Source organism: Coenobita brevimanus, chromosome 17 (genome assembly GCF_032717465.1).
Source record: "Coenobita brevimanus isolate Jiangsu-jjx chromosome 17, ASM3271746v2, whole genome shotgun sequence".
Lineage (NCBI taxonomy): Eukaryota > Metazoa > Arthropoda > Malacostraca > Decapoda > Coenobitidae > Coenobita > Coenobita brevimanus.
The window spans coordinates 39583855-39606136 of record NC_136970.1 but is presented as its reverse complement, the minus strand read 5'-3'; the positions used below and the strand labels follow the sequence as shown (position 1 = coordinate 39606136).

Below are 22282 nucleotides of genomic sequence, written 5' to 3'. Positions count from 1 at the left end.
AGGCCCAACTGCTAAACTTGCTTGCAAAAGATGGTGTCATTAAACATTTTATAAAAAATTGCGATCGTGGCTGTGAAATATATATAAAAACAGAGCCAACGTCTCTCAAAAATATTGCTACACCTCTACAAAAAGCTCCCTGAATATTGCAGGAGTTGCCAATATAAAAAAAATAATGCAACTCTTGCTCGCAATATTCGCTACAATTCTGTTTTACAAGAAAACTCTAGATAATCGTTAGAAAAATCCAACATCCCTAGGATATTGTCAAATATCTGTGGAACACAGAATAGTACTATATTTGATGTTACATGGCTTGAACATTTGTTGCTAAGTTGAAGTGACTAAGCGCTAAGCACATTCCATGCATGCACCCCTATTTCGGCATTCGCGATACCGAAAGATATTTACTGTATATGCCATACAAATCAAGTCTATGAGAAGGAAAAACTATTAAACAGAACAGGAGATTCCCTCTTTTTGTGTGTGTGATTGTAATATTGTTAAGAATTAAAGAATTAAGTGGGTTCCTGCAAAGCCAAATGATATTAGTTAAGCACTGAATTACCAAAATACCCAATACACATTGATTTTTTTTTTCCCCAACATTCTAGCAATTCACGCACGAAGCCTCTCAACAAGTTCCAATAATGTAAAAGTAATTTTTAGAGTTATCAACTTAGCGACTTTTTGGAGTGCGATATGGCATACTTCCCAATTTTCCTTGACATTTTAAAGTTTTGTGACACATACTGCAGTTATGGCCTAATTGGCGCTTCCAGAATATACGAGGCCTACATTTTTATATACATTCGTTGACTTTAAATTTAGCAGATATGTCATAATGTACACACACACACACACACACACACACACACACGTAAAGCGCTAGCTGAGCATATTCCGCTACACATCGAGCCCTGCTATTATTTACTCGTGACGTCACAGTAATGGCGGCGACCATGGAGGAGAACGTGAAGAAGAAGGGCGAGGTGGAGGGGAGTGATGAGGAGGAAAATGTGGTCAGCATGCCGTCCACATCTAATATTAGTGGCATCAAGAACAAGGCAGCCAGGACCAAAATGTTCATCGCCATGCAGAGCCAGAAGAGGAAGGTGGGCATTATCACCTCTACGGTACATCAAGTGGCTCCATGACCGAGCTGGACGGCCGTGGGAATTTTTGCAGCTTCGGATATCACTTGGGATAGCAGCGTTTAATTAATTAGGTTAGGGTTGGCCAGAAAAAAACTACAATTACCCAACTGCTAATTTTCCCTGCCACATATGCAAGGCTGCCTGGCCCACATACGGTCACCAAAGCAACAGATTGGTTACAGTTATCTTAGGTTGGTTACAGTTATCTTAGGGCTATGACAGTGTGAAGGGGAATTACACATTATAAAATATCTACGTGACTTGGAAACTTTGTAGCTGTGCAGTCTGATTGTCTTCATTTGGTAGTAGGTGGCAGCACTATGCACCATGTAATAGGTACCGGTACTTTAACTGCATCTCTGGAACTTGCTTCCCCGTAGTGGTTTCCCCCAAACTCCAACCTACAGCTGTGCAAGTCCAACTGTTACAGATTTTTTAATGAATGGAGGATGCCAGTAATCAGGTGTATGGATTATTTTTTTATTCCTTATTCTTTTCTCTGTTTTGCTAATAAAAAAAAATAACCCCATGGTGTTTTCAGTGTTTCCTGTGACACTTTCTCAATATATTAGGTCAGGTCTTCTTAATTTTTTTTTATTCATTTGTTTTTCCTTCCTCTTCTGTTATTTAAGAAAAAGAAAAATGCTTTTGGAAATGCATCTGTACAAGGGTGTTAATGCCTAAAATTTCTTGCTGGTGGGAGAGGAGGAGGAGAAAACAAAATAGTGCTTTTCTGACTGAAGTGAGCAGCAAGAGATTAAACTGTTTGAAGAGCCAATAGAATATAAAGGACTGAGTCAGCAAAAATTCCGGTAAAATTATCATTTCAACCTCTAACAGAATTCGAGTTTTTGATCCATATTTTCGGTATTTTAGAAAAATCTAAGACATTTTTCTTCTATGGCATTTTTGCTGCAAATTATTTTTTATTTTACTCTTGAAAATAAGCTAACCTTACTTAACCTTCAGGAGTAAAATAAATATAATTTATGATGAAAATGTCATAGAAAAGTGTCATAGAATTTTGTAAAATACCCCCAAAAAATGGAGCAAAAACCCGTAATTCTGTTAGAGGTTGAAACGATGATAGAACCAAAATTCCATGGCATCTGATAGAGATAAATATTTTTCTGTTTTAGCTCTTACTATCTATCTGTCTATCGCCAGACGCCATAATCCCGTAAGGGGTGGCCATTTGACTTTGAGTTAGTTGTTTTATGGGGAGGGGCACTAACCCTCCAGCAACCTAGTTGCTGACACGTAGGCAGCACATATGGTTTGGTTATATGGTTACCACCCAGCATTGTAAATCGTTTCTTGGCTTACAGGAAACCATTTGGCTTGTCACTCAATGTAAAGCCACCTGTAAAGGAAAGAAAAGCAATAAGAAGTGACAGGAAAGATGGGAGAAATAGGAAGAGAGGAGGGCAGGCACAGAAAAAGAATGATAAAGGCTAAGGAAGAAGCAGGCAGCACTACATCAAGTGAGTGGATGATGGTCACCACCACCTACCACTTACCATATGGATTATTTATTGATTTTATTTACTTTTTTTTGTGCTCCAAGAAGCCTTACTGATTATATTAGTCTTTGGAGTGTGATTATGATAATGATTATAATGATGATGATAAAGGTAACAGGCTTTATGATGATCTTGCAGTCTATCTATCTCTATCTATTGCAGTGATTGATCTTGTAGTGATTTATGTTTAATGGTAATGATGATAAGGATGAAGTGGATGATGAGAATGATGATGACAGTAAGGACTCTCTCTCTCTCTCTCATAATTAATTACCAAGCATACTATAATAATTTTCCTTTTCTCTCTCACTTTCTCCATTTTATTTCACTCCCCTCTCTCACATTTGCTCACTTTCTCCCTCCCCTTACTCTCACATCGTCCACGCTGTTTGCCTGTTAGTCCTCTCTCTCTCTCTCTCTCTCTCTGTTTACTTAGTCCTGTCTATCTGTCTGTTGATCTGCCTACCCATCTATCTATCTGTCTAATTATCGTCTTTCTCTCTCTCTCTCTCTCTCTCACTGTAGGGTGGTTTAATATTGTAGGTGGTTAGAAATGCAGTTTTACAAATTAATGAATCTAATCTCCCTTTGTTTAAGATCCACCATATATATATAAAATGAATGAGGTGTTTTGAAGGATGAGTGTCGTTTTTTGTGCATGGTGAAAGTGCCGTTTGTATACAGTATAATCTATGTCTATCTGTCTATTGCCAGATGCCTCAATCCCTTAAGGGGTGGCCACAAACAAATCGCCTTCACGTCGCCCTGTCCCCTGCCATTCCACTGCCCCACTCCCAATTCACCCCCCCCCCTCTCTCATATACTTTCTCTGCTCCATCCCTCCATCTCATCCTTGGCCTCCCCGTCCCTCTCCCCCCTTCCACCTCGCTCACATACACTCTTCTCATCAGTCTCTCACTCTCTATCCTCCAGGAAAGAATTGCAGCAGAGAAACAGAAACGGAAAGATGCCAAGCAGCCGGGATACGTTGCTCCCCCCAAGAAAACCCCCCACACCATCGATTCCCTTCGTGAGGCTGACGTTACCATGGTTACGGAGGAGGACGAGGAGCTGGAGAAGGAAGAGGCTATTGATGCATATGCTGGATACTTCACCAAATCCTATGTGCCAAAAGTCCTGGTTACACACAGTGATAATCCATGTGGGGTAAGGATTTGTTGTTTTGGTACACACACACACACACACACACACACACACACACACACACTTTACAGAGTTTTTCATCCCTTTGCAGCTTATTTCCCATTGCTCAGTACCTGGGCATCCATTACATAGCTTTTCACAGTGAACACCATGTACTGGTGTTACCATAATTTTCTATTACAGTAATCACCCGATGATCCAGACATCCACTATCCACCATATCCATTATCCGTATGCTGTGATCTGACTATTAATCCATTAGTTGTTACATTTTTTCAAAATATCCGGACAAACTTCTCACCTCCGGGGTGAAATTTTGGCAGAGCGAACATTTCTTACCCAGGTGGGCGAGAAGAGCCCAGTGGCGGCTCACTGCCTGGCTCTGTAGTTCACCCACTGTCCACTAGAGGCCCTCTCAGTCATTCTCATTTTCTGTGTGACAGCCACTGAGTAAACATTTCCTTTGTGAAAGTTGCCATGGCAGTGCATGTGGTTGCTTTTTTTGGTGATGCCTACCTGCTTCAGGTCTTGCTGTTCCTCACATGCCTCTTCCAACTAAGTTTATCAGGGTAGCCTACGCCACTAGACTATAATTATGTGATTTACTGTACTGTGCAGTGCAACAGCATCGCCAGCCGCAGTACAGCAGTCAGTCAAGGAGCTAGCGGGTTATTCCACATGACGCCCTGTGATGAATTGTAAGTGTTAGCTACCTTCATTTTGTTCTAGCTGACTGTACCATACTGTTCCTTGATTTATTCTAGTCTGCTGTACTGTTCCATGATATTCTGTTTTATCAAGAGTTTATTCCATTTAACCATTATGTTTCGTGTGCCCACTGTCTTTTTCTTATGTAGCTGGTGTTATTCCAGCTGACTGTACTGTTCCATGATTTTATTCTGTTTTACCATGATTTTATTCCATTTTGCTTTAATGCTTTGTGTGCCCACTGCATTTTTTTGCGTGTAGCTGGTCTTATCATGTACAGTACTGTGCAGTATGGTATTTTTTCATGTCGGTGCAGGGTTTGGCCCTGCTGTGGTGATTGCTTGTCTGTGGTTGATGGGTCTGCTTGACCATGGTAATTGCGTGGTTGTTGTTTATAGGTTTGTTTCACCAGGTACAGTAGTGTAAAACACCAGAAACAAGTGTTATACGATGTACTGTAGTGACCTTTTACAATGGCTTTCAAAGTTAGGGTATGTAAGAAGTGGGACCAGGGGAGAAGGCCATTATCTGGACGGAGCCACTATCTGGACATGCCTTTGGCTCTGTTATGTCGGATAATTGAGTGATTACTGTATATCACAGGATTCATGATGGATTAAGTTTTGGGGCAAGTTAAAGTGAGAAGAGTAATAGCCCAATTAATCTTCAAAATTTGTCCATAAAAGACCATCAGGTTAGTGGTTATGGTGGAGATAAGGCTCTTTTAGGCCAGGTTTAAGTGAATAGACTAAAGCCTGTCTATCTGTCTGTTGGCAGACGCCATAATCCCGTAGGGGATAGCCACAAACTAATCGCCTCCATGTCACCCTGTCCCCCACCATTTCACTGCCCTGCTCCCAGCTCACACCTCCCTCTCTCATACATCTCTCCACTCCATCCCTCCATCTCATCCTTGGCCTCCCTCTCCCTCTCCCCCCCTCCACCTCACTCACATACATTCTCCTTATCAGTCTCTCACTCTCCATCCTCTCCACATGAGCAACTAATCATAAATATTCAACCACAGAAGACGGTCAAGTTCGTCCGTGAGCTGAGCCAGATCATCCCCGGCGCCAAGTTGTTCTGGAGAAAACGGTCCAGCATCAAGAAAATGGTGTCGAGGGCCAGGGCTGAGGGATACACCGACGTACTAGTGGTTAACGAGGACAGGAGAGTGCCAAGTAGGTTGTCTTCATGATCTGACTTAACCTGACCTGATGTACCTTGACCCAGCTTCATCTAGCCTCACTTAACCTTCGTACTGACCCACCTAACTAAAGCAGACCTAACCATGCCTGGCCTGACCTAACCCAACTTAGCCTACCTACATATGTATCTAATCCAAGTGAGCCTAACTGTTTGACCTAACCTAACCCAGCTTAGCTTACGTCACCAACCTAACTAAAGCTAACATAGCCTGACCCTACCTAACATAACCCAACCCAAACCCAACCCAGCACAACCCAACCCAACCCAGCACAACCCAACCCAACCCAGCACAACCCAACCCAGCACAACCCAACCCAACCCAACCCAGCACAACCCAACCCAGCACAACCCAGCACAACACAACCCAACACAACACAACCCAACACAGCCCAGCCCAATCCATCTCAATTTACCCACGGCATTAACAAAAGCTAACCTAACCTAGCATGACCAGACCTACCTGAAGCAGACATGCCAATGATATTCTCCAAACTATCACTTCCAGTACTTTTCCCTGCAACTGGTACTGGCAGTCAGAGGAAGCTGGCAGACTTTACAAACACAAATTGAACTGTTAACCTGTTCATCTTGAGCATACATACATACATACATCATCTAATCCTACATTGCCCCATGAGGAATGTAGGATCCCGGGGCTAGGCAAGTTGGTCCTGACATTTAAGTTGAGAGTGACCAGCCTCACTCATCCCTGAGTGGCATTACTTGAGCAATAAACCCCAACCACTCCTTGGATATAAACCTACACCGGCTCAATACGGTTGGAGCACCTGAATTACCCACTAAACTACCAGGTGCCATAATTTGGTTATATGGTTACCACCCAGCGCAGTAAATGGTTTTCCCATAGGCAGAGGGAAAAGGAAAGAAAGAAGGAAAGAAAGAGAGAAGAGGAAGGAAGGAAGAGAGGAAAGGGCAACTTGCAGCCCATCTCTCGTCGCGGCAAGACCTCCCGGCGGGACCAGCTCTCCACAGCAGCCGTATCAGCCGAGGGACGGGCCTGTCGTTTCGATCTGAGGGAGTGCCCTGGTCTGCCCACCAGGAGGTCGAGGCTCCTCTGCCCTAGACTACCCGGCCGATGACCCTCCCTCCTCCATGACCATGGACCGGGGCTGTACCATCTATGACAAGCAGGACCGGGCCTCCCCTCTGTGCTTCCACCTGCTGCTGCTGGAGAGCTGGACGAGTCCTTTTCGCCCTTTCCATCACATGCATGGGGGTTGAGGGCAGTGTCGGGGCGGCTTCCACCTGAGCTCATCGGCACCTCCTCCATCGGCGCCGCGCTGTCTACCTGGCTCCCATCCCACCCTGCCCTCATTTAGACCATCGTGCTGCCGGCCTCACCATCCACCGCCAAGCCCCACCCTGCCTCGTCGATCATCGGGCAGCCGATCTCACCACCAACCATCGCACCTTCCCCTGCCTCTGCCGCCTTTCCCTCATTCACCAGTTTGCTGTCCCCGCTATGCTGTCATTGGAGAGCTTTATTCCTGCTTCTTCCCTGACGGGCTTTTTGTTTGGCCGTACCCCAACAAGTGTGGGGCGAATATTACAACAACAACAACAGGAAAGGGCAGTCAACCGAGAGCAGCACTACCGCTAGAGTACAATATTATTTTCTTCCTTCTATTTAGTTCAAAGCTTAACACCTTGAGGGACACTTGACTCTAGAAACTCCAGATTGTCCTAATTGTTTGGTGGTAACTACTTTGAAGACGATTGAGAGACCAATATGAGCACTTAGATCATCATCAGCATCATCCGGACCTCCTTTCCCATGCTAGGGCAACACTAAGAACTTTAAGAAATTAATTCACCAATGATGCAGCATTTTCAAGAGTGCATAATTATACAGTATTACCCAGATATATGATATGCCTGGATGCAATACCCTGCCTTAACGATGGGGGTAGAAATACCACCATACCCCGCCTAACGATGGCCAAACCCTGGTTTAACAATGTGTTTTAATTTTTGTTACCGATTTTGATGATATTTTAGACTAAAATTGTGTGTTTAGGTTGATTTATAAACAGTTTTTAGACTTAGATTATTGTGTTTTAGCCATAGTTGGGGTGAACATTGTCATTTGGGGGTACAGTTTACTAAGTTTGATTTTTTCCTTGCTTATACTTGACTATTTTCAGATTTATTCGTTGCTTTTAGTGAGTTATTTACAGGTGTTTGGCTCAGGTTAGCTTCTTTTACAGCTGTTAGGCCATGTAGATTGGCTTTAAACCTGTTTTGGGACTCATTTGGGTGGATTTTGGATTTTGTTGGGGGGGAAACACCAGGCTGAAAAATGCATCCCATTACTTTACGTGTTAAAACTACCCTGATATATGATACCCCGCCTAACAATGGTTTTTTACCTAACCAATTGCATCGTTAAACCGGGGTATACTCGTACCGTATACATTGTGTTCATCAGTGCCAACTTATTTCTCAGTGAAATGTTCAAGTGCACTGACATCCATCAGAGTGTTAACTTGGTGGATATTTTGCAGCTTATTGCCCATAGCTCAGGTCCAGAAGAAAAGACATTGCTGTAAGTCAGGGGAACAGAGTATAACCCGGATTATTCTGTTTGCCTTAAGAGATCACTTTGTTAGTGAAAAGATTTTTTTTTCCCTGTGTGAAAAATATTTTGATTCAGTAATAGGCGCTGTTGTATAACAAGAACATCCACATTGACTAATGAGGGCCTCTTCAGTGACATAGCACAAATAATGCCTAGTACCATATTCCAGTGTTGATCTGTTCTTTTGGCTGAGGATCCCAGATGGAGAGATGCTAATTTTAGACCAAAGTAAAAAGAGTATAGTTTATAATTGATATCTGCAGAGGATTTCATTCAGTTTAGGGGAAACTTTTCAGTCAGGGAAGGACAGTTACCATGTATAGCTGTAATAAACTCGTTCACTACTGTGCATTGAATAAAATTATGTGGTAGAAGCAAAAATAGACTTAAAGAACACACCCTGATTGAAGTGGTTAACTTCTGTTCATTTTCAGATGGTCTGCTAGTCATTCATCTGCCAGAGGGTCCCACGGCACTCTTCAGGATGAGTAACCCAAAGATATGCAAGGACATTCGCAGAAGGTCCAAGGAGATCACAGCACACAGGTGAGAGAGACAGACTAGTGACTGTCATGAATCTGGTCAACATTAATGTAATCCTTATTGTCCAACAGGCTGGAGGTCCTAAGCAGCCATAAGACCCAGCTGGGCAGAGTGGTGGGAAGAGTTATATTTAGGCTAACACCAGATGATTTGGTTATGTTGAGAAATTCATAGAGTCAGGAGACATTAATATAAAGCTTTTTCTGCACATCTTAGATATCTTTTTATGGCAACAGCTGGCCAAACAGACCCAACAGCTGCAGGTTAGCAACTGTCCCTGCAGGGCCACCCCATGCAGTGAACTATACTCAGTTTTTTTTATTGAGACAAAGATGCACTAGACAGGTTGGTGATTACTCACTGAATGCAACATTACTCCATAATCTCTTTACTCGTCAGCATGATTGATTAACGACAGATAACTGAGGGGGACATTTGGGTTAGTAAATGTTATTCGGACATGTTGCATTCAGCCAGTCATCACCAGCCTGTCAAGTGCATCTTCACCCCAGTAAACAAAACTGAGTATAGTGTTCCCTTGCAATAGACAACATTTTGTCATAGTGAGTTGCAGGGAAGACCAGAGGTTTGGTTCCCACATAGGACACATTTTCGTCTCTCCCAGTTAACCAATAGCTCATCATCCCATTATATGGTTACCACCCAGCATTGTAAATTGTTTCCAGGGTTACAGGAAACCATTAGGCTTGTCATTGTGTAGAGCCACCTGAATTGGAAAGAAAAGAATGATAAATAATGAGAAGGATGGGAGAAATAGGAAGAGAGGAGGGCAGACAGGGAAAAAAAAAATGATAAAGGTGAAGGAAGAAGCAGGCAGCAGTACATGGAGTGGATGATGGTCATCACCACCTACTGTTGGAAAGTAATTGGCAGGTTTTGGCGCTTGGTTTAGGTTCAGCCCATAGAAAACATAGCTGCACCATAGTCAACCTCAGTATAGGAATTGCATAGAAGGAAGCTTGGTGTTGCAGTATTTTTATGTATGTACGATTGAGAGTGAGAGACTGACAAGGAGAGTGTATGGGAGTGAGGTGGAGGGGGAGAGAGGGAAGGGCAGGCCAAGGATGAGGTGGAGGAATGGAGTGGAGAGGTATATGAGAGAGGGGAGTGTGAGTTGGGAGCAGGGCAGTGAAACGGCAGGGGACAGGGCGACTTGGAGGGGATTTGTTTGTGGCCACCCCTTATGGGATTAAGATGTCTGGCAATAGATACAGTAGATAGATGATTGCCCAAGGAAGTGATGACTCGCATTCTTTAGGTTTCAGATAAAACTCCCTGGGTCTGGCAACTTTCCACTGAATGGGGAGTTCAAGACGACAATACCCTTTCCATTTCTGGATGTGTTTCCCGTACCTTTCCCGCCCTCCAAACTTAATTTGTGGTGTTGAAGAAAGAAAAGAAAGCCAATCCTGTGAAAATATAATTACGGTTCGTCATCACTGTTTTAGATTAATTGAGGTTGCACCCAATGATCTTGTTCCAGGTCTTTTTTGGTCTTCCTCTCCCAACCCTATCGCAAATGTTAACACTTCTCTCTTTCTGCACCTGATTATCATCCCCCATCCTCTCCACATGCCCAGACCATCTCAATCTTCCTCTCCTCATTACAGCACCAATACACTGTAGGATGGGACTGGAGTGTATTGGTGTTGTGATGAGGAGAGGCAAATTGAGATGGTTTGGGCATGTGGAGAGGATGGGGGATGATGATTGAGTGCAGAAAGTGAGAAGTGTTAACGTTAGGGGTGGGGTTGCGAGAGGTAAACTGAAAAAGACCTGGAACAAGGTCATTGAGTGTGACCTCAGGGATAAGAGACTGAAAAGGGAAGCTGCCAGAGATCGAGGAGCATGGAGAGCTGCCATTAGGTGACCAAGGCTGACTCATGCAAGCCTCCTGGAGCCTTCACAGGGGAAACAAATTAGTAAGCAAACTCTGGCACGTTTCCAGTCACGCCCAAGCAGCCCAATTAAAGTAGACATTCTTAGGCCACCCAAGGATGTCTGTGATAGTCATGATCATGCTGTGAGTGGGAGTGCATCTCTTCCAGCCTTCATTGTCATGCATACTTCCTCTTTTTTTTTTTTAACCAATTCATCTTTAGTTCACTTGATTGTCACTCTCACTTTTAACCACCATACTTTCCATCTTCTTTCATGAGAGTGCCTTATAGATTCTCTTCATCATTCATCATCTAATTCTGTGTTGCCCCATGAGGAGTGTAGGAGCCCGGGGCTAGGCAAGTTGGTCCTGATATTTAAGATGAGAGTGACCAGCCTCACTTGTCCCTGAGTGGCATTATGTGAGCATTAAACCCCAACCACCCCTTGGATATAAACCTACACAGGCTGAGCCTGATTGGAGTGCCTTAATTACCCACTACATACTGAAATTTCATTGTCAATAAAAATGACTACCCGTTACCCTTTTTTACATTAATTTGGTCTAAAATTACGATATCTCCATCTTGAATGCCAAGTTGTAAAAATATAGGACCACTAAATAATGATGCTAGTCAGAAAGAAGTGCCTTAGGAATAGAGTGGAACTGTAGTATTGTCTTTTTCCTCCATTAATCTATCTATCTATTGCCAGACGCCTTAATCCCATAAGCGGTGGCCACAAACGTATCGCCTCCATGTTGCCCTGTCCCCTGCCATTTCACTGCCCTGATCCCAGCACACACCTCCTTCTCTCATATACCTCTCCACTCCAGCCCTCCATCTCATCCTTGGCCTCCCCCTTCCATCTCCCTCCATTAGACTGTGTGAAATAAGCTGCAACAGGATGAATCTGTAGGACAGGTTAAGGTAAAAGGGTATAGTTGTTCCCCAATAATTTCTTTTTTTACAATAAGTTCAGTGGATACTCTTCATTGCTGCCTTTTATTACTTCAGTGTTTGTTCAGAGCGCCCACGGCTTTGTTTTCCCGCCTGAATTTCATCCCACAGAGAGATTTAAATGTGGGTAAGAGTATACTTTTACTTGTTTATTTTCATGATTTGATGACTCTCATGATTTGGACATGTGGTGACTTTTAACTGTAGATTTTATTGTATGTGATATGGGTGAGTCTACACTGAGTGACAAGCCAAATGGTTTCCTGTACACCAGGAAATCATTTACTATGCTGGGTGGTAACCATATAACCAAATTTTGACACCTGGTGGTTTAGTGGATAATAACGGTGCTCCAATCGGATTGAGCTGGTGCAGGTTTATATCCAAGGGGTGGTTGGGGTTTATTGCTCATGTAATGCCACTCAGGGATGAGTGAGGCTGGTCACTCTCATCTTAAATATCAGGACCAACTTGCCTAGCCCCGGGTTCCTACGCTTCTCATGGGGCAACACTTTCATTCATGTAGCTAAGCCTCAGCTTTAGTATATTGTGGTTTCCTGTCATGTAATGCCAGGAAGACATGGTAACAACACTTGTATATTATTTTTTGGTGTTGTTTACCTAAACACTGCTCTTCTCAGTGTGCAGTAAAGGAAGTATAACTAGGCCATGGCAGTTGCAAGCTACCACTTGTGAGGGAAAGGCTCTGGGAATTGGGTCATCACTTCTTTGGGCAGTTGTACAGAGAATGAGAGGCTCACTAGGAGGATGTATGGGAATGAAGTGGAAGAGGGGGAGGGGAGGGAAAGATTGAGGGATGAAGCGGAGGTGAGAGGGAGTAGGAGAATGTATGTGAATGAAGTGGAAGGGGGGAGGGGAGAGGAGGGGAGGGAGAGATTGAGGGATGAAGTGGAGGTGATAGGGGGGTGTGAGGTGGAGGAAAGGTGGCTAGATGACATGGAGACTGTTTGTGGCACCTGTAATAGATATTTATTTATTTTTTTACGTGTCTGACTCCGGGCAAAAGGCTTCAGTGCCTATCCCCAAGTCCCAGTAGTCCTCCTTTGGGGCCCAGTAGTCCTTCTACATCTCCACATGTCACCACTTTGGCGCTAACACCCACCGTTGATATTGAATACATGCTAGGGCTGTCTCATACAGGACTGGTGTATTGGTATTAGCGGGGGTATTTTTACAACACCACCACCGTCCATATTGAATACATGCTAGGGCCATCTCACACAGGACTGGTTTATGTAATGGGCACTAATCTGAGTCTTTTCCCACAAACAGACCCGAGGTTATCCTAAACAACTTCAAGACACGGTTAGGCAGGGTTGTGGCCAGGATGTTGGGTGCACTCTTCCACTACGAGCCGGAATTCAAGGGACGCCAAGTGTGTACCTTCCACAACCAGCGGGATTACATCTTCTTTAGGCATCACAGGTTAGTTTGTGTGATGCCTTCCCTTCATTCACTTATTCCTTCCTTCCTTCCTTTCTTTCCTTCCTTCATTGTCTTTCATTCACTACTTCCTTCTTTCTCATTTTTCTCTCCTTTATTCACTTGTTCCATCCTTCTCCTTTCTTTCCTTCATTGTGTCTTTCATTCACCTTCCTTCTCTCCTCTCCTTCCTTCATTGTGTCTTTCATTCACTTGTTTCATCCTTCTCCTTTCTTTCCTTCATTGTCTTTCATTCACTTGTTCCATCCTTCTCCTTTCTTTCCTTCATTGTCTTTCATTCACTTGTTCCAGCCTTCTCTCCTTTCTTTCCTTCATTGTCTTTCATTCACTTGTTCCATCCTTCTCCTTTCCTTCCCTCCTCTGTTCCTTCCTTCCTTTCCACAGCAAATACTTGTACAATTGTTTCCTCTTTAAGCATCATAGGTTAATTGGTTTCCATCCTTCTTTTGTTCCAGCCTTCCTTCCTTCCTTCCTCCATACGTTTTACCTTCTTCCATGTTCTCTACCATCCTTCCTTCTTCCTTTCTTTGCGCAGTTTCCATTCTTCATTCCTTTATTCCTTCCTTCATCTCAGTACTTGCTTTCCTCCATTTCACTGTATGTTGTCATTTGGATATATGTTATTAGCAGACCAGTGTTATCCTACTATCAGTTTTTATCTTACTTTGTGCTGTAGCAATATTATCCAGCTATCATTATCTGTCTATATATATCTGAGGTGGTTTTGGCCATGTGGAGAGGTTGGAGAGTGAGAGACTGATGAGGAGAGTGTTTGTGAGTGAGGTGGAGGGGGGAGAGGGAGGGAGAGGCCAAGGATGAGATGGAGGGATGGAGTGGAAAGGTATAAGAGAGAGGGGTGTGTGAGTTGGGAGCAGGGCAGTGAAATGGCGGGGGACAGGGTGACGTTGAGGCAATTTGTTTGTGACCACCCCGTACAGGATTAAGGCATCTGGCAATAGATAGATAATGCTGTAGCTTGTGATATTGTCCAACTCTTCATCATCATCATCATCATCATCATCATCATCATCATCATCATCATATGGACCTCCTTTCCCACCCTAGGGCAGGGTAAGGAGTAGCAGTTTCCAGACAGCCCAAATTTGCCCAGTCCAATTGACCACACTTCCATTCACTCGTCATTCAAGCCCCTGGAGTCCTAGCTCTATTGGATACACCAGAAACATTCACCACGTTCTGTAGCTTCACATAAACTTATCCGATAGTCAGTCTGTTATTATCTGACTGTATTTGTTGCTGCTCTCTGCAGGATTAAGGCATCTGGCCATTGATGGATAGAGATGTTGTCTGGTATTGGTGGGTGGGTGTAGGGACCATTTCAGTGGGCATGCTGTAGTTTAGCTCTCCCTCTCCTGTGTTTTTCTCTTTTCCTGCTCTCTGGACCCTGTCCTAATTCCATCTTTGGGCTGGAGAAGAGGTGAGGATGATTATGGTATTATCTATCTATCTATTGCCAGATGCCTTAATCCCATAAGGGGTGGACACAAACAAATCGCCTCCATGTCCCCCTGTACCCCCTCCATTTCATTGCCCCGCTCCCACCTCACACCCCCCTCTCTCATATACCTCTCCACACCATCCCTTCATCTCATCCTTGGCCTCCCCCTCCCTCTCCCCCCCCCTCCACCTTACTCACGTACACCCTCCTCATCAGTCTCTCACTCTCCATCCTCTCCACATGGCCAAACCACATTAATGTGTTTCTCCTAATGCTTCTTATCAAGGTGGGGATGATTATATTACAATCTGATGTATTCTTTTCCACAACAGGTATGAATTCAAGAACACAGAGAAAGTGAAGCTACGTGAGCTGGGTCCGAGGTTTACTCTGAAACTACAGTGGCTGCAACAGGGAGCGTTTGAGGGTGACTACGAGTGGGTGCTGAAGAGACACGATATGGAGACATCACGAAGACGGTTCTTCCTCTAGCAACTGTTTGGCTGGAGTTTGTGGTGTGTCAGAATGCCCGGTCAAATGCTACTGTGCTCTCTCCTCTCTAACTTGGCTGAAAATTCCATCTCTGTTTTAGTATTTTCAGTGTGAGTGAGGTGGAGGGGGGAGAGGGAGGGGGAGGCCAAGGATGAGGTGGAAGGATGGAGTGGAGAGGTATATGAGAGAGGGGATTGTGTGAGCATGGAGCAGGGCAATGAAATGGTGGGGGACAGGACGACATGGAGGCAATTTGTTTGTGGCCACCCCTTACAGGATTAAGGCGTTGGGCAATAGATTGTTTCAGTATTTCTATAGTTTGTTCACCTTTACTTGGCAAGAGGTTTTTGTCCTTTTGCAGTTTATTTTTCATAGCCCAGTGGCAGAATAAGATGATACATGTACTGCAGGTATTCATGCTTTCCACATCACATCCTTATACCAAGTACTGTAATGGTAATATCTTGTTATAGGTTGGCACTCAAGATGCTGAGGTGGCAGTTTTAGGTGTTATTAAAATGAACAGAATATAGCAGAATTGTACAATACTGCCCCATTACCATGTTGTTTACCTCCAGGGCTAATACATAACATTGATTCAGAATTTATCATGTTAGTATATAATATTAAATGCTGAGCACTGAGTAATTAAAAATGGAAAGCACTCAGGTTTTTCATCCCCACTTGTTATCCTCATCGCAGGAAAACAACATGCTGTGCATTTGACGAGAGGTGTCCTGCTCTCTAAAGACAGTCACTACAACCACTTTAATATAGTCTTGTATTTTTAATTTTATTTGTGCCACCTTCACATAGTTTTATTCAGCATTAGAGTGACATTGAACCAGATAGGCTAGTCACTGCCATCCTAAACTCCATCACTACCAGAGGTCTGTTGTAAGCTGAATAAATTAATCTTGAGAGAGCATTAGGAGAAACACATTGAGGTGGTTTGGCCATGTGGAGAGGATGGAGAGTGAGAGACTGACGAGGAGAGTGTATATGAGTGAGGTGGAAGGGGGGAGAGGGAGGGGGAGGCCAAGGATGAGATGGAGGGATGGAGTGGAGAGGTATATGAGAGAGGGTGGTGTGAGCTGGGAGCAGGGCAGTGAAATGGCGGGGGACAGGGTGACATGGAGGTGATTTGTTTGTGGCCACCTTTTACGGGATTAAGGCATCTGGCAATAGATAGATAGATAGATAAAGTAATAAAACACATCACCAGCTTCAAGGGATTCAGGAGGACTACAGTTTCCATTTCTGTTGCCATATGCTTAGTCACATGGCACTATACAGTATTCTGTTTACTTGAACTTGCCCTAAAATTGCCATCTCTCCATCTTGAATGTTGAACTTTAACAAAACATTAACAATAAAATATCATGCTACATATGGAAAAGCATTATAGAATGGATTTTAGGCTGTACACTAGTAATATTCCTCCAGTGAGCTACAAAAACATTCTGCAGTATGACAAACATTTCCGTCAGGTAAGGTGGACGAACTTTAGGATATTTTGATAATAATACAAACTAATCATCATCATCATCATCATCATCATCATCATCATTCTTAAACGTATCACACCCCCAGCACACTCATTTACTTCATGTACCTCATTGCAGTATCACAATGCAGAACATTTCTTCAACATAGCCTCAAAAGATCTCTGGGAACACCTGCTTGAAGTGGCTGGTGTTGTGCAGTCCACCAAATGCATGCCCAGAACCAAAGAAAGAAAATGTGGAAGTGGGAGAACCATCACCAGCAAACCCACTGGAATAGACCAAGCAATCCTTCCACATATTTCAAGTCCATGGAATCTTCAATTTTTGTCTCTTCATACATACATACATACATACATATAAGCTGTCATACAAGGCAGGGATGTATATCAATATATCAATGTTTTCCATGGAACTGGTTTTGTAAAAATAAAGTTTTGTTTCTCTTAACATGTTTGTATATGTTATCCTATTTTTTTCATTCCTTTTTGTTCTTAAGCCCCGTAATATGATGATGTATATTTTATTTCATCCTTGCCATCTCTTAGATTATCATCATCATCATCATCATCCAGACTCATTTCCTATTTATGTATGAAGTGAGGTAGGATCCAGACAGCAGGGAAACTATCCAACTGTATACCTGATTGTTCCTTTATACAAAGGAAAAGGGGAGAGAGAGATGTGGTAACCATAGGGGTATTTGCTTTCTTAGTGTGACTGGTAAAATATATGGTAGAATACTAATTGATAGGGTTAGGCATATAACGGAGGAGCTAGTTGGAGAAGAACAAGGGGGTTTTAGGAAGGGAAATGGGTGTGTAGATCAGATATTTGTTCTAAGATGTTTAGTGGAGAAGTATCTAGAGAAGGGAAGGAAAGTGTATGCCGCCTTCATGGACTTGGAGAAAGCTTATGACAGAATAGATAGGCAAGGTATGTGGAAGTTATTAAGAATATATGGAGTGGAGGGGAAATTGTTGAGTGCTGTGAAGAGTATGAGCTAGGGCTACGGTGCGAGTGGATGGTGAGCTGAGTGAGTTCTTTTATCTAAATGTGGGACTGAAACAGGGATGTGTGATGTCTCCATGGCTGTTTAATACATGGATGGGGTTGTAAAGGAGGTGCAAGGTAGGGCAGTGGATGTGGGGGTGGCTCTAATGAATGAGGGTGAGATGTGAAAGATTCCAGTGTTGCTGTTTGCTGATGATACAGTATTGTTGAGTGAAGATGAATGGGAGTTGCAAGGTTTGGTGAATGAATATGGGACAGTGTGCAGGAAAAGGAATCTGAAAGTTAATGTAAACAAGAGTAAAGTTATGGTGTTTGAGAGGAATGAAGTCACAGAATGTACAGTGAGGTTGGATGGTGAGGATATGGAGAATGTGAGTGCATTCAAGTACTTGGGTAGTGTGATGAGTAAGGATGGAACTTTTGGGGATAAAGTGCTTGAAAGGGTAGAGCGGGGAAGGAAGGTTGTTGGTACACTGAAAGCAGTGATGAGAAATAGGGAGGTGAGTATGGAAGTCAAGAAGTCACTGCATGATAGTATTGTGATCCCTACCCTGACGTATGGAAGCGAGGCATGGACCTTGCAAGAGGGGAACAAGTCAAGAGTGAGAGCAGTGGAAATGAGTTACTTGAGAGGAGCACGTGGAGAGACATGGAGGGACAGGTTGACGAATGAAGAAGTGAACGAACATTGTGGGGTGGATGTGGATGTGGCTGAGAAGATTAGGAGAAATACACTGAGGTAGTTTGGACATGTGGAAAGAATAGAGAATGAAGGACTGACTAAGAGGGTGTATGTAGGTGAAGTAGAGGGAGGGGAAGATCGAGGAAGAGGTGGAGAGATGGATTTGAGAGGTATATGAGGTAGGGGGAAGTGAACTGAGGGGAGGGGAGTCAAATGGTGTGTGACTGCGACTTGGAGGCGTTTTGTCTGCGGCCACCCTTTCCTGGATTAGGGCGTTGGGCTGTAGATAGATAGATAGATATACGTGATCACATGTGCCTTGATCAGCTGTCAGTTTCCTAGCCTTATCACTCTCCATAGCCTACCTTTTTGCACATTCATTTACCTTATCTATCCACCTCCTTGGCCTTCCACACCTCCCATCTTCAGACTTACTCAGGTAAACCCTTTTCACCACTGTTCACATCCATTCTCTCCACATGACTATACCATACAAGTACACTTTCTTTTGACTCTGGTGTCCACAGGCTTCCTCACTCCACATCCTTCACGAACCACATAATTTCCTATCCACTCTTTGCACTCCATAGTCACTCTTCAACAACCCCATTACCATAGCCCTTACTCCTGATTTCATGTCACACCGAAGTCTCAAACCTGTGTGCTAAAATAAGTACTAAAACTCCATGCTAGCCTCTTGCAGCTGCCATACCCAGACCTTTTGTGTCATATCAAGGCATTCATAGCACCAGCCACTGTTCACTGCATCTCTACTTTCTACTTTCTCTGAACACTTACCTCGCTTCTCTGTCATTGCACTTAGGTGCAGTTTTGACTCCCTCACCAATACAGGTCTCTTCATTTATCATATGCTGATTCACCTTCTCTCTTAACAACCATCAGTCTGCTCTTATGTACATTTACTTTACACTGAGGTGGTGTGGCCATGTGGAGAGGATGGAGAGTGAGAGACTGACGAGGAGAGTGTATGTGAGTGAGGTGGAGGGGGGGAGGAGAGGCGAGGCCAAGGATGAGATGGAGGGATGGAGTGGAGAGGTATATGAAAGAGGGAGTGTGAGGTGGGAGCGGGGCAGTGAAATGGCATTGGACAGGGGGAAGTGGGAAATTTGTTTGTGGCCACCTCTTACGGGATTAAGGCGTCTGGCAATAGATAGATAGATAGATAGTCTGATGCTTGGAGATATCGACAAAACTCTGCACCAATCCACCAAACCTTTGCCAACTACTTCCAAGCATCACATCATCATCTGAAGACTGTACAAGAGATCTGAGATAGTCTACCCTTCAGAGTTCATTACCAGTGCCATCCCTCTCCTCATGACTCTAGTTTTTACTCCGCTTAAACCCATTCTCTCTCTCTCTCTCTCTCTCTCTCTCTCTCTCTCTCTCTCTCTCTCTCTCTCTCCACTTGTAAGCCCATTATGTCTGTCTGTCTGTCTCTGTCTCTGTCTGTCTGTCTGTCTGTCTCTCGCTCGCTCTCTCTCTCCCTCTCTCTCTCTCTCTCTCTCTCTCTCTCTCTCTCTCTCTCTCTCCACTTGTAAGCCCATTATGTCTGTCTGTCTGTCTCTGTCTCTGTCTGTCTGTCTGACAGTCTGTCTCTCGCTCTCTCTCTCTCTCTCTCTCTCTCTCTCTCTCTCTCTCCCTCTCTCTCTCTCTCTCTTTCTCTCTCTCTCTCTCTCTTTACCCCTAGTAAGCCCATTCCATCTCTCTCTCGCCCTCTCTCTCTCTCTCTCTCTCTCTCTCTCTTTACCCCTAGTAAGCCCATTCCATCTCTCTCTCTCTCTCTCTCTCTCTCTCTCTCTCTCTCTCTCTCTCTTTCTCGTGTACATACTGAACAACCACGGGGACATCCTTTGGTTCCTTCCTCCTTGCGTAATAAAAAAATAAAACTAAATAAAAATAAATCAATCCCTTATGCTGACTTCACTACTACCACAAAAAACAAAAAACAAAAAAACAAAAACAAAGTCCTTCAAAAACTTGCCATCTACAACATACATACACACAGCCATCCCTGATCCCTCTCTTACTAACCTTGTGATTTACCAGATTCATAAAAAATAGTGAAGGAGCGTTGTGGTGTGGATGTGGATGTGGTAGGAAGCGTTAGGAGAAACACACTGAGGTGGTTTGGCCATGTGGAGAGGATGGAGAGTGAGAGACTGACGAGGAGAGTGTGAAGGAGCGTTGTGGTGTGGATGTGGATGTGATAGGAAGCGTTAGGAGAAACACACTGAGGTGGTTTGGCCATGTGGAGAGGATGGAGAGTGAGAGACTGACGAGGAGAGTGTGAAGGAGCGTTGTGGTGTGGATGTGGATGTGATAGGAAGCGTTAGGAGAAACACACTGAGGTGGTTTGGCCATGTGGAGAGGATGGAGAGTGAGAGACTGACGAGGAGAGTGTGAAGGAGCGTTGTGGTGTGGATGTGGATGTGATAGGAAGCGTTAGGAGAAACACACTGAGGTGGTTTGGCCATGTGGAGAGGATGGAGAGTGAGAGATTGACGAGGAGAGTGTGAAGGAGCGTTGTGGTGTGGATGTGGATGTGATAGGAAGCGTTAGGAGAAACACACTGAGGTGGTTTGGCCATGTGGAGAGGATGGAGAGTGAGAGACTGACGAGGAGAGTGTGAAGGAGCGTTGTGGTGTGGATGTGGATGTGATAGGAAGCGTTAGGAGAAACACACTGAGGTGGTTTGGCCATGTGGAGAGGATGGAGAGTGAGAGACTGACGAGGAGAGTGTGAAGGAGCGTTGTGGTGTGGACGTGGATGTGATAGGAAGCGTTAGGAGAAACTCACTGAGATGGTTTGGCCATGTGAAGAGGATGGAGAGTGAGAGACTGACGAGGAGAGTGTATGTGAGTGAGTTGGAGGGGGGAAGAGGTAGGGGGAGGCCATGGATGAGATCGAGGGATGGAGTGAAAGGTATATGAGAGAGGGGTGTGTGAGCTGGGAGCAGGGCAGTGCAATGGCGGGGGACAGACCGACATAGAGGCGATTTGTTTGTGGCCACCTATTCTGTGATGAAGGCGTCTGGCAATAGATAGATAAATAAATCCGTTGCTTGATATCATTGACAATTTTAGGCCAAGTTAGAGTGAAGAGACTATTGTATTTTCCAAGTCTGTGATTTTATTTCCCTCTGTGTGTCAAGTGGTGATATAGTAAAGCTTTCAGGTGACTCTACACTGAGTGACAAGCTAAATGACTACTTGTTACCCAGGAAATAATTTACAACGCTGGGTGGTAACCATAACAGATTGGCGCATGATGGTTTAGCAGGTTGAGGCACTCCAATCGAATGGGACCTTTTATGGGTTCAACTGAGTGGCAACCCAGAGATGGAGTGAGAGAATGAGGCAGAGAGAGAGAGAGAGAGAGAGAGAGAGAGAGAGAGAGAGAGAGAGAGAGAGAGAGAGAGAGAATTAGATGGTAAAGAGAATGTAAGTAGAATGAAAATGTCGAGAGGAAGAAAGAAAGAGAGAGAGATGGTAAAGAGAGGAGGGAAAGAGAGGAGAGAGAGAGGAAACAGAAAAGATAAAAAAATATAGGAAAGAGAGACAGGGATGAAGGCTAAGAGAGAGAGAGAGAGAGAGAGAGAGAGAGAGAGAGAGGAACTGTTATTACTAGGCCAATATCCCGCCGCATTGCAAGGGACAGTGTGTGTGTGTGTGTGTGTGTGTGTGTGTGTGTGTGTGTGTGTACCGTGAATGTCAAGTACAAGGGAGGTTGACAGTGTAGGTGTGTACGTATAATATTGGTTATTCTGCTACACGCACACACACACACACACACACACACACACACACACACACACACACACACACACACACACACACACACATACATACATTCACTAAAATACATACATATATATTCACATA

General features: G+C 44.0%; 1 protein-coding gene across 2 annotated transcripts; it reads left to right on the top strand.

The window, feature by feature from the left end:
* Nucleotides 1-960: 960 nt before the first annotated feature.
* Nucleotides 961-16182, top strand: LOC145391261 (putative ribosome production factor 1). Of its 2 annotated transcripts, none has more exons than XM_080265936.1 (6): nt 961-1115; nt 3614-3847; nt 5580-5733; nt 8795-8906; nt 13055-13207; nt 15017-16182. In XM_080265936.1, exons 1-6 carry the CDS (start codon nt 963-965, stop codon nt 15174-15176), a joined length of 966 nt encoding a protein of 321 aa, XP_080122062.1. In that variant the 5' UTR covers nt 961-962; the 3' UTR covers nt 15177-16182. The 2 variants fall into 2 exon arrangements, with proteins under 2 accessions (XP_080122062.1, XP_080122063.1); XM_080265937.1 differs by lacking the exon at nt 961-1115 and adding an exon at nt 1530-1620.
* The last annotated feature ends 6100 nt before the right edge of the window (nt 16183-22282 follow it).

Bases quoted from the DNA above. Each gene is read 5' to 3' on its own strand.
- LOC145391261 (XM_080265936.1), top strand. From the start codon at position 963: ATGGAGGAGAACGTGAAGAAGAAGGGCGAGGTGGAGGGGAGTGATGAG. The intron at 8,907-13,054 runs GTGAGAGAGACA...TCCCACAAACAG, and splicing joins AAGGAGATCACAGCACACAG to ACCCGAGGTTATCCTAAACA. The intron at 13,208-15,016 runs GTTAGTTTGTGT...TTTCCACAACAG, and splicing joins ATCTTCTTTAGGCATCACAG to GTATGAATTCAAGAACACAG.